At 24.4% G+C, this 14226-nt stretch overlaps 1 protein-coding gene across 1 annotated transcript; it reads right to left on the bottom strand.

Moving 5' to 3' along the window:
- Positions 1–12480: 12480 nt before the first annotated feature.
- Positions 12481–13750, bottom strand: WIH2 (proline-rich family protein). The gene is made up of 3 exons (XM_020354383.3): positions 13563–13750; positions 13213–13399; positions 12481–12661 (listed from the first exon to the last, which is right to left on the bottom strand). The coding sequence occupies exons 1-3, from the start codon at positions 13612–13614 to the stop codon at positions 12616–12618; spliced, it is 285 nt and encodes a 94-aa protein (XP_020209972.1). The 5' UTR covers positions 13615–13750; the 3' UTR covers positions 12481–12615.
- Positions 13751–14226: the final 476 nt, after the last annotated feature.

Here is a 14226-nt window from a genome sequence, read left to right as displayed (position 1 = left end):
CTCTCAGTTTTCCACTCTTCTTCTTCTTCACAATGCTTTCGCTTTCACCATTTAAACTCTTTATCACTATTACTAGCATGTATCAAATCTATATTTTAACTTTTAATTCATACAAAATATAAATAAGGGTAAAATGTAATATCTTTTGTGAAAACTATTACTACTTTTCCCTTCGTGATATATATAGATATTGTATAATTAACAATTACTATGTATAATTGTTTCAATATATAAGTATTTCTCTTTGAATCTTGTTAATAATTAACGACTAACGACTTAGAACATTAGGTAAAAAAATTTTAATTACTTAATCAATGTCCACAGAGAGAAATGTGTGTGTTTCTATTTAATCTTTAAGAGATATATTAGTAGAAAAAATTCAAAATAAGATAAGAGTATAATTATATCTTTCAAAAAAATGGACACAAAAAAAGTGTATCTTCTTATATTGTTATAAATAAATAATATTAATTAATATCTAGCAACTATTCAAATTAAAGGTTTAGTAATAATGAAAAATACCAAATTAAAAGTTGTAAGTTTAAATATCTCAACACTTATACTTGTTAAATAAGAATAAAGGTTCAATCTTTGACTTAAACATGAAGTTGCGATTACAAACATCACTTTATTTAATTTATATAGGAATTAACACTTCTTTATGTAACAAATAGATAAATAAATAATAATAATAAGTTTTTGTGCAAGAAGTACAAAGTATATGCATATCATGATTTTTAATTAAAAAAACACTTATTATTTTTTAGTCACTGTTTGTAAAACACTCATTAATAATACTCTTATTTACGATAATTAATAGAGCTATATATTAAAGTGAGCGGTCATATATGTTAGCCCAACATGGATTGGGCAAAAAGTGAACCAATTTATGTAATTAATATTCACTCTTCGACGAGTTAAAAAAAGGTTCACCCATCTTCAATTATCACGAATTGATGAGTTAAAGTTGACTCACCTAAAATTAAAATAATCTGTATAAGTAAAGTATATAAATAAATAAAAATATACAAAAAAATAAAATTTAAGTTATAAAAAAATTAGGACGCCGTTGTATAAAAATAAAAATAAAAATAAAAGCGCTAAACAAAAAATCAAAGTACCAGTAAATTTATTATATTTTATTCCGTAATTTATATGCATTAATCACATTGACATTTCAATCATATATCTATATATAAAAATAATGAGCTCCTATGTATTATTAGAGGTGTTTGCAGTGTAATTTAACTTATATTTTTGGCTTAAAAGTTATTTCAACCAAAAAAAAATAGTTTGGATCAATTTAAATGTATTATGAAATTCAAATCAATTTTATGCAACAAAATCAAACTAATTTTATGCGGTTTTGTTTAGTTTGAATTTTGTGATTTAAAAATATTATTTAAAATAACTAAAAAAATGTAATATTTATTTAAAACTTATCCATTGAAAATAAAATCAAAAGTATATAAATATTGAAAAAATTGTCACTCAATATGTTAAACACTAATTCTTATCTTATTATTCTATTGAAAATATTTCTTTAATACAATTTTAGTTATTATGTTAAATATTTTTTCTTGTATATATAACTTTTCTCTTAAAATAAAACTATTTTCAAATATTTTAAATATTCATAATTTTTCTTTCTAAAATTCAGTTTAATAACTTATAATTTTATAAAATAATTTTTACCAAATATATTTGATTTAAAATATCTTTTAAATCAAATATATTATGACGTACATTTGGGAGAAAAGAACATATTTTAGTAACTTACAATAAAAAGTAACTTGTAATTATATAAAACACTTTTTTATATTATATACGTTAATGTTGTATAAATACACTATGCATGCATTAAGGAAAAAAATATATTTATATAAAAGCTTGGTTCAAATTGGTTTGGGACCATTTTACATTCCGAATTGCAAACCGAAACAAATTGTATAGTTTAGGAAAATAAAAAACAAAACAAAACCCCTAGTTAATTTACATTTTTTATTTGTATAATTTTTTTCAATATATAAAGGACCTACATAATACAGTATAATTAAATAGTAAAAAAATAATAAAATTATAATTGATTTGATTTTATTTACTATACAATAAATCTTAAATCACAAATTACGCACAAAATAAATATGAAATAAAAAATTTATATTAAAAATAATAAATAAACAAAAAAATATAATAAAAAAAATTAGGCAGGTCGATGGGCCATCTCGTTCTAGTCTGCCATTTGGTTCGATGGGCTGGTGAGCTAGGATTAACCCAACTCGTCAATTTTTTACAAGCCAACGAGTCAGCCCATAGGTCATGACTCATTTTGTCACCCTTACACCTGACACCTTTAACATCACCAAATCAAATACATTTCTCTCTCCTCATAACGCCATTTAAAATCACGCCTGCAAGTGACCGAGTTAGAGACATGTCTCTTTCTTTACAAAATGGCTCAAATCACCAAAATCACTTCAACATTCTCCAATACAATAATAACTCTAAAATTTTCATCATTCCACTATAAATCAATCAACATAACAACATTTTGAAGAAAATCAATCCACATATATGTCAACAATCCAACAAAATCCAAGTTCTAGCTCTCTCTACCTCAAGATAACTATGAAAAAGATGAAGAAGGAAGAAAATAAATTATGGACTCACTTTTCGAGCAACTCCTCACAACACCTTCTGATTCTCAACTTTTTGAGCTTTGAATTGCCATACTACAACTAGAATCTTCACACTCTCAGGAAGATAAGAAAAGAAAGTTTAGGGATCAGAGTCCTTCTCTCTAGACTTTTTGAAGAAATGAACTTATGAAGTCCACTTCTAAAGAAATTTCTTATATACATTTCTCTTGTAAGTCAAACTCGACTAATATCAAAGAACTCTTAATAACTATAACTCTTAAGAAATTCCTTAATTTTTTGAACTTCTCGATAACAAACCCCCAAATCACAACTCATAATCATTGATAAAAATAACAATAATTAAAAAAAAATATAATTACAAAAGTAAAGAGTATATTTAGAATAAAACTTAGAAATAATAACTAGGAAGGTTTTTTTTTGCAACTTACTTTGTTATGCACAATATCTATTTTTGAAAGATTAAGCTATTTAAAAAATTAAATATAACATTAATCATTTATGTTTATAATAAAAAAAATTGATACATGATTATTATTATTATTCTGTTATTATGATAAATGTAAAAAATTTAAAATTAAATAAATATAAGAATATAATTAAATAATAATTAATAATATATTAATTTTTAAGTAAATAAACAGGTTTTTTGTTCAAAAAGTAAAAAATAAACAGGGAATATGACCATTGATTTTTATATCAACAACTGAACTTAATTCATTATTATTTTCTTTTAGAAGACTAGTATCTGAGTCTCCGTAAGGATGGACAAAAAAAACTAAACTAAGCTGAACTGAACTGAACTGGTGGTGAACTGTACTATAAAAAACTGAACTGTTTGTAAAAAAAACTGAACTGAACTGTTTAAAAAAAACTGAACTGAACTGAACTATTGTACAGTTGAACTGTACTGAACTATAAAAATTGAACTGAATTATAAAAATTGAACTATTTTTATAAAAGAATAAAAATTAAATATGTTTAACATGTTATGTCTTAATAAATTAGCTCGATAGTCTAATAACCAAAATTTTAGAAAAAAAAGTGATTTGAAAAAAAATTATATCAATTTTGTTGAACTTAACGGATCAATTGAGCTATGTTGAACTACTTATTTTTAGGCTTAAAATTCACTGAGTTTGTTTGACTTAATTTTATATTTTTTTCCTTTGAAAAATTTAAATAAAATAGAAAATAAAGTAAAGTTAACAAATGTGTCCTATTTTGATAGATCAATGAGTCAAAATTGTTCAACTCAAAATATCATAACAGTTTAGTGCAGTTTAAATTGCAGTTCAGTTCAAGTTTTTATAGTATAGTTCAGTTCAGTTCAATGACACAAAAGAATAGTTCAGTTCAGTTCGTCTGAACTAATATTTAGTTTAGTTCAGTTCATATGAACTACTTTTAAGTTCAGTATAGTTTTTATAAGTTCAGTTCAGTTCAGTTCGTTTTGCCCACCCCTAAGTCTCCGTAAACGTTTATTATATACATCTAAAATTTATAATAAATTATATATATAAGTAATATAATTAAACTTATAAATTATATTTAAAGTTTGAATAAATAAATATATTTAAATATATAAATTATATTTTATATTTAAGATAAATAATTTATAATGTAGCATAAAATTATTTTTAATTATTGATAATTTATTTTAAAATACTAAAATTTAATTCATAAATAATATGATAAATAAAAGGTTAAATTATATTTTTGATCATCTATTTTATTTTTAGATTTATTTAAGTTTTTTATATTTTTTAAATGTTCATTTTAGTATTTTATCTCTTAAATTTGAATTTATTTGGTCCTTTTGAAACAATGCTTATTTTTAATTTTGGGAGAAACTTTTGAATTTTTTATTGACAACTTCAAAACTTAAAAATTGTCTCATTAAATTCACATATATGAAAGCTATGAAATTCAATTAAGGTTTGAATTCAAACAAGTTATAAACATAGTGAAAATCATGTAAAAATATATATCTCACTAACCATTAGAAAATAATATAAAATTAAATTTTTAGAATTATTTTTGTTACTCTTTGGACTTATTTATATGCATCTTTCATCATGTTCATAACATTTTTTTGTTTAAACTTAAGGTGTATTCAATAATTTTTACATAGATGAATATAATGAGACAAATTTAAAGTCTTCAACGAGATAGTAAAAGATTTAAAATTATCTCTCAAAATTTTTATAAAAAAAAGAAGTCATTGATTCCAAAGGATCAAATAGATCCAAATTTAAGAGATAAAGGACTAGGTTGAACATTTTAAAAGATAAGACAAAAATAAATCTAAAAAATAAGATAAATGACAAAAAAAAATTTAATTTAAATAAAAAATTAAACCAGATAAGAGGTTAAAACAATCTTTTAAAATACTCTTGTTAATGAATAATTCCTAAAAACTTCTTTTGCACAAGAAAATGATTTGTGTTTAACATATAAAAATTAATTATATGACGTTTTAAATATAAAAAAAGTTGTTTATTAATACATTATATAATTAGCTTAAATAATATTGTATTGATTGAATATAATATATTTTTTAATCTAATAAATAAATAATATATAGTAAATGTATGTCTTTTAAAATAAATTAGTATTTTAATTTTTGTAATATTATATATAGCTAAGTTTATAAATATATATATATATATATATATATATGTATAAAATAAATATTATAATTGAATATAAAAATTATATTATATTGTAATTTTTTATAAATAAATATTTTAAAACTTCTCGAAGGTGCAAAACCTAAAATGTAGGTTAAAAAAATTGAGTTTTTTTATTAGTTAGTTTCCAAGTAATTAATTTTGAGCTTTGTGGGATGTTAATTTGTCACGTGATTAATTTAGACAGTTGTTTAATTTTGAAAACGCCAAGACACACTATTTAGACAGAGCCACCAAACATTTTAAAGAGTGATGTAATCCGCTACTTAACCTATCAACGATAATAATTTACAAATTTCAATTTTAGTGACAATATGTTGTGCGCATATGAAATTCAATTAAAAAAAAACTTGAATTGTAAAACAAAAATTGCTAATTAATCATTGAAATTATTAATTTATTATTATATATTTAAAATCATTATTATTACATCTTCATTAATCAGATCTAAAACACGTCACTGACTCAACACGAGCATTTGCATATAGCATTTTTAATATCACAATACGGTTGACATGGTTGAACACAAAGAGACTTATGGAGGCAATCAATGTCTCTGTGGCATTCTTGTTGTGTGCTTGCTTTGCTTTGTAAACACCTGCAAACGCCATTACTACAGATTGTTTCTCCCTCGCAATTGGGTAGAATCGAGTTGCATCCTTTGTCTGTGTAGCATTCAACGGAACTTGTCATTCGTGGTATCCTTGTAAAACCAAGTCCTGCAAAAAAATATTTTAAAAAATCATTAACATTGATACTATATATGTATTAATATTGTTTTAATATACTTAAACATTAAGATAAAAAGTTAAAATACCATTGCAAACTATCAAAGCAAGTAGTACGGCTACGAAAGCTATCCTGACTGAAGCCATCAGATCTTGAGCTTTGTTTAGGAGAGATGCTTCTTTGGTTTAGACTTAAACAACAACTCAATGGATTCAGTTGATACACTCTACTGCATATTTATAGCACCAGGAGTGCTACAAATGTAAATTCCAATGCTCTTTCTTTTTCTTTTTCTTTTTTAATTAGTTCACTCTTTTTATGGATTAAAATTCATTCGAAATTACATAATAATTTGATTATATTTTAATTATATTATACTTTTAAGTTCTCATTTTCATATAAGTGTCATCTAAATAATTTTTATTACTTTTATGACATAAAAATGTAAATTAAAAGTAAAATTTAACTTAAATTTTGTTAAATATTAATTGTTATATAATATATTTGATGTCAAATTATAATTAATATTATAATTTTAATAATTGATGGATGAATATTTTATAAAAAAACTAAAATTGAGAATTTTATAAAGTTAAAAGACTTATAAAATTAGAAATTGAGAAACCAAAATTATGAATTTGATATGATTATATGTTGCGCATACAAGATCAGAAAATTTTGAGATATGTGTATATATATTATTAATAAAAGTAATAATTTTTTTTTACATATTATTCTGACTATTTTGTATTTAGCTTCAAAAATATATTTTTTCTCTTTTTTATTTAGTTTTATTCTCTTGATTTCTCTATTTTTCCATGAATTTATTTTAAAAAAGTTTCACACCATCTAAATAACTACTTTTTTTTAGGGATCTAAGTAACTACTTGAAATCATTTATATTCTTTAATTATTAACCGGTCACACAAATTTTTAATTCATTTATTTTTATCATTTAAAAAAAATAGACTGAGACACTTACTCTAATATATATAAATAAGATTGATTCAAGTAAAAATATTAATCTATAAATTAATCGAAATTTCGGTTTCATGTATTTATTCACGTTATATATAGCAGTCAACAATAAAAATTGTTATATACTATCCCTACATCTCTCTCACTAATTTGATAACAACAACACCATTTAATATGAATAAATATCTCACCAAAATGCAGTATATATACATACATATTATATATAGAGAGACGAGTTCAAACGATATCGGTGTAATTTTTACCCGCTCAATAACTTTAAATTAAATGTGAATTTTGTAAATCCAACCATTAGATTGAAAGTTCATATCACATTATATGTGTATATCAAATTTTGTTAAAATTGAGCAACAACTTGAAGGTGATCAAAATGTTCATATTTTAGTGTATTTTAAAATGAATATATTACGTCAATTTTGTTTGATAAAAATGAAATATCTAATCATCTTGGATTAATATAAAATTTGGTATATATGATCTAAGAGATATGAACTTTCAATTTAACGGTTAGATTTACAAAATTTGCATTTAATATAAAGTTATTGAACGGTGTAACACTTAGTAAAAGTTACCGGTGTCATTTGAACCCTCCTCATATATATATATAACCCAAGAATTTCAAATATTAAGGAACATTATTTTTAAAAATAAATGTTAATTAAAAATAAAAACAAAATATTTATTTTTAGCAAAAATCAGATTTACGTACTATTGAACAAGAATAGTTTTCGAACTAAATAGTCTTTTCCATTTGATAAATATATTTTATTTGACATTTTGACCATTTGATTAAAAGGAAATCAAATAATAATTTTTATTATTTTTTACGTGTTTGTATAAACTGTTTTTTTTATAATAATTTTATAATTTTTAAGAAGCAACTCTTATTAAATTTTAAAAAAATTACTTTTTTGACTTACCTTTTTTAGAAACACTTTTTTTAAAATATTAAAAAAATACTGATCCTTAATCATGCTGATCAATTTGACTTACATATTCTGTTTAATGAGCATTGTTTGTAATAAAAGTTTATAAATAATAAAAACTATTTTATTTTTAAAATATTTCATATACATATTTAATCTAAACTAGTATTTTTCATGTGTATATCATAGGTTAAATGTTTATTATATATAAATATTATATTAAATATTTAAATTTATATTTAAATTTTGTATAAATAGATATTTTAAATATTAATATTATATTTTATATTTTAGATAAATAATTTATATTAAAATAAAATATTATTTTTAATATTTTTTTAAAATAAAATAAAATAAATGAATAAATATGATAAATAAAAAATTGAATTAAAAAAATTTAAGAAATTCCTTAAAAACATTCCTGTTAAAAAATAATCTCTAAAAATATTTTCGTGCAAAATATTCGTTTACATTTAATTTATTGAATTTGATTAAATAAAAACTGTATCGGTTTATTTAATAAGTACATGCTTTAATCATTTTTTAAAATTTGATTGACTGGATATTATATTTAACAGATACACTATTAATATGTATGAACAGTCAATTTTACATGAAGAACTAATTATGTTGTTGACTATACTGTATAATTAATTTAGATAATATTATTAAATATTAATTTATTGAGTATAGTATATATATTTGGTTTAATTGCATTTTTGATCTCTCAAGTATAATAATTGTGCAATTTTGGTCCCTAAGGTTTTAATTGAATAATTTTAGTCCTTAAAAGATTGCAATTGTGTGATTTTAGTCCCTCAATTTTTAATTGAATAACTTTAAACCCTCAAATATCATAATTATGCGATTTTAGTCTTTTTCATTAAAAATTTAATAATTTTAAAATTTATATATATATATATATATGTATAATATTTTAAAATTATACAATTATTTACTTATTTAAGTTAACGTATATTATAATTTTTATTAATTTATCAAATGATATATATTTATTATTACTAAATAAATAAAATTTATATATTATTAGTATTTTAATATTACTAATAAATTAATATCAATAATATTTTTAGTATATCACATAGTTTGTTACATCATTGGTATGCGGCATAAACGGCACACCTGGAGTTATATATATATATATGATAGATGTCATACATTCACAATTTCATTGACTTAACATTTCACTTATCACGGAATTTCATTTATTGTCTCACATCATTATTTTTCATATTCTCATAGCTAGTCATAGCTTATCTCAATAGTCCATTTTCATGTCTCATGTCATTTGTTCATATTTCACATAGTCATGTCATGATTGTTCATCATAAGGTCCGCACAGGAATCCATAGAGAACACTCTTCTTCATATTAAAACTTATTTATTTTTAAAATTAATTACATATTCATTCATTACTTCCAACAAGGAACACAGTAGGGCAAACAAAAAGTAAAACAGAACACATTCATGTTCCTAGAAACATACATCAAGCAAGGGATTGAGGTCAATCTGACTACCCAACAATTATTCCCACACCCCTGAGCGAGGTTGCAGGAGCTGAAACTAAAGCAGAACCTTGCTAATTTTCTCCTCTGGATTCCCTATTTCTTTCTCTTTCTCTCTTTCTCTCTCTCTCTTTCTCTCTCTCTCTCTCTCTCTTTCTCTCTCTAAGTTTTCACCCTTGATCAGTTATAATTTTTTCACAGCCCCTCCCTCCTATTTATAGGCATTCATGGGTACTTGGAACGACCCGTTCTGAATCCGGAACAGCCCGTTCTGGAGTCATTCATTATATGCAAAATTTATAACTGGAACTGTCCGTTCTCAAAATCAGAACGGCCCATTTTTAAAATCAGAACAGCTCGTTCTCAAAATTAGAACGACCCGTTTTGGAGTTTATTTTAACACACATTGACCATAATTGGAACGGCCCGTTTCCAACTAAAGTTTTTAGGCATTTTTAGAATCTTGGAACGGTCCGTTCTGGAATAACCAAAATTTGTCTCTTTACCAATTTGGAACGGCCTGTTCCACCATTTGAAACGGCCCGTTCTGGTCCTTTAAAAATAGTTTACTTTTATCGTTTAGGACAGCCCATTCCACTTTTTGGAACAGTCCGTTATGGCCTAAAAAAATAGAATTTCAAATAAAAATTAAATTTTTTTAAATCTCTAAAATGTTCTATAAAATTTCATTAAATAAGCTCCATAATTATAAAATAATAATAATTAACTATATAGAAGATTCGGAATGTTACATAGTGAATTAGAAATAACTAACATTTATGTTTATATTAAAAAATTAATATATGATTATTATTATTATTTCTTATTTATGATAAGTGTAACAAATTAAAATTGAAATAAATATAGGAATATAATTAAAATAGTAATTAATAATATATTAATTTTTTAAAATAAATCATCATTTTTTTCAAATTTTATAAATAAAAATGGAATATTGACCGTGATTTTTATATTAACAACGAAGTTAATTTATTATTTTTTATTATTTTATTCTTTAGATGAGCATAAACCAATATGAAACTTTCATGGTCAATCAACTTTACTTGTAGTACTAATTAGTAATTAGAACGAATATTTAAATTTTTATGAATACAATAACCTTATAATATGATCTAAACATTTTATTGAAAACATATTTAAATTTTATATTTATAGGAAATTAAAAATAACCTTGCGTCAAATTTTAGAATGTCTTTTTTATGTTACGAATAGCCACTTAATAAATAGAATTTAATTGTCATACAATGCATAATTTTTTTTACCAATATAAAATTATGATTTGTACTACTTATAAGGTAATTATTTAAAAGTCAATAAACTTATTTTTATCATTTATGATGTATTGTGATTGAATGATTATATAAAAATAATTTTGCATTGTTCATTAAACACAAATAAATATATGAAAAATAAATATTAATAATACACTTTTATGAAGAAAAAATAAATATATCTAGGGTGATAAAGTCTATGAATTAAGTGGTACAATGACCGATAATGGTGATTCAGGTGGATTCCACCTCCAAAGGGAGTCTACAAACTTAATTGTGACATCATGTGGTGATATTATTAGAGACCATCATGGTAGACTTGTGTGTTTTCTTTGTTAAATCAGAAATTTGTTATGTGGTGGGAAGCTGAATTCTGGGCAAATTGCAATGGGGCTTAAGGTGATGCATGATAAATGCATTTGAAAAGGTGTTAGTAGAGTTTGATTCTTCATTCACTGTTAAATTTTTAAATTATAGATGCTATATCATCTTTGTTATTGAAGTGTGTCTTGTGGCATATATTAAGAGAGACATATGAAGTTGCAATTTTTTAGTGAAACATGGAAGAACTAGGACATACTACCTTTGTGAATTCAGATTCTCCTTCTTGATAATATTTCAGTTGTTTTTTTCTTCTGTGACTTAGTTTAGACGATTAGCTCCCGTGTGTACAAAAAAAAAGACCAATGATTGTTCATTATTTGATCAAATATAAAACAAATAAACATTAGAGAATCTGAACTCTCAGTTACAATCCAACACAGCAATGTAAATTTTCAAATGCAAAAGGATCCGCCAAGTAGTTGACAGTTGACAGACATATAAAAGTGTTTGCCAAAAAACTTCCGTAAGGGTAAGGTACAATCCAAACCTCAACAGAGAACAAATAATAACATTGTCATTTTCCTCACCTTCCGGTAAAACAATCAGATTAACCTAGTTTAACACAGTTTTCGTAAATGTTTAAGATTTTTTTTTAATCGGGCCACAAATATGATTCGGAAAAATACTTGCATATCACCTCTAGACAGTTTGAAAAAAGTATTAATCAGAAATAAGAACGATATATAGTTCCAAAAAATGAAGAATCGTATAATAATATTTTGAATACTATTTATTGGCTTATACTCTTTTAGTTCTAATAAATTTTATAATATATGATCATATTATATTGATGTTACTAGCATATCTTCTCAACTTTATGATTTTTCTCTTATCAGAAATTACTAGTAAAGTAATAAGCAACATTGTGATGGGGAAGAGAATGAATAAATGACAACTATTGTCAAGAATTAAGAGATATGGTCAAATTTGGTATCATAAAAGTGTAGTTTATAGAAAAGAGAAAAGAAAAATATTTACTTTAGGAATAAACTGTCGGATATTTTTGGGAATCCAATAACAAAAGTTATTAAGCTGCGCGACAAAACTCAAGTGCAATTCGCGATATCTTCACAAAGAAAGGTTGCCAAGCTTATCTAATTTGTGCCATACGGAATTGTTTTCGTGTGTAACAAAACTCAATACTTGTTTCTCTAAAATGCATGTACAAATGAAAATGTATTGTACTAAGTTGTTAACTCTAATTAACACTATTTAGAGATATTTTGTATCAATCACCAATATAAACAAATGCATGAAACAAAACAGACACGCAGGAATACAGTAAATGCGGCGATATAATATTTAAAAACAATAGTTCATATCCACGGAATAAAAGGAAAAGATAAACTTAAGAACAATGTTCGACATATTCAAAGTCAAAATACACATTCAAATCCAATTTGCGTCCGATCTTAGAAGCAGGCATCTAACAGGCAGCAGCAGCAGAGAGCAGCCAAGCTGCAATAATCCACAAATTCAAACAAATTAGAATATTTCCACAGAACAAAACATTCTAATTTCATCAAATACTGTATTTGTTTTTTATTTATCAAAAAACAATGAAGAAAGAAACAGAAAACTCAAAGACTATTGATTTTTCTCATTTTCAAAGTTCTGATTTATTATAAATTATAATTTGCTATATAAAAAATAATTTAATTAAATTACGGTATTAATATAAAGTCATAAAGAGAAATTTGAATGTAATTATTATTATTTAAAACATTAATTAAATATTTTAGATTAGTTGAAAAATACACAAGTGGGGTCCAGCCAGAAAGATAACATCCACTTCGAGTAACGTGCGCGTGAGAGAAAGTAAGATGATAGCAGACAAGACAACGCAACGACTGATAAATCCATGAGAGGAGAGGCAGGAGCACGATAGATGACTGTGCACCCGCAACAACAATCAATGGATCTGAATCGGTGGAACAGTAGACATGCAATTTCACTCTTTCTATTTTGATTTTACAATTCAATTAGTTAAATAGAGAGAGAAAACGCACCATCCTTCTAAGCAACCAGGGCCGGTTGAATTGTGCTGTTGCTGCGGCGGAGGCTGAGCGTACTGAGGAGGCGCGTAGGGTGGAGGGTAACCCTGTGCCGGATACGCCTGAGGAGGGTACCCTTGCGGTGGATACCCTGGCGGCGGGTACGCATCCTTTCCATAGGACTCTCCCGGTGCCGGATAACCTACTCCCATACATAAAAAATTTGTGAGAATCAAAATCATGAAGATCTCATCCCAAGGCACTAGCATAAACCCACATGCAACACTTTGATTCAAAATCAAAAATTAAATTAAATTAAAGGAAGGAAAAAGAAAAAGGGAAAGAGGGGAAAGCAATTGATTGACCTTGGGGCGGAGGAACTCCCACGGGCGGTTGCTGCTGGTTGTAGTAACTCATTGTTGGGGGTGAGAAGAGAGAAGGGGTGGGTGTGAGGGTGTCTTATTGAGAGAGAAAGGTATTTAATGGATTTGGAAATTGGAACAGTGGGTGCGTGGGTTTTGTTTTCGGTTTTCCACCTTGGAGGTTATAACCGAGGATACCTTTTTCCAATGCTATGCGCTGTTTCTTTCTTTCTTTTTTTAAATTATATATCTTTATCTTTTATCTTTTTTTATTTCTTTATCTTTTAAAATGTTAATTATATTTTTTATCTTTTAAATTTAAATTAATTTATCTTTTTGAAATGATGAGTATTTTTAGATTTTAAAATATAATTTAGATTATTTTTTTACTGATATAAAATTTAAAATTTATCTCATTAAATTCACTCATATAAAAATAAAAATTATTAAGTGTAACTAAAATTCAAATAAAAAATATTATAAGTATGATAAAATTACATAAAAATAAGTTTAAAAAATAATTAAATTTTAAAAATTATAATTTTATATTATTTTTTAATTATTGATTAGACATATTATTATTATATTATAATTTTTATGAATTTAAATGTTAATTAAAAATTTTAACTTTTATACGATTGAATCTATTTTTATAATTTTTATATTT

This window comes from Cajanus cajan, chromosome 7 (genome assembly GCF_000230855.2).
Source record: "Cajanus cajan strain Asha chromosome 7, NIPB_CcT2T_4, whole genome shotgun sequence".
NCBI classification, from domain to species: Eukaryota; Viridiplantae; Streptophyta; class Magnoliopsida; order Fabales; family Fabaceae; genus Cajanus; species Cajanus cajan.
Note: the sequence above shows the minus strand (reverse complement) of the source record. Positions and strands in the feature narration are given on the sequence as shown.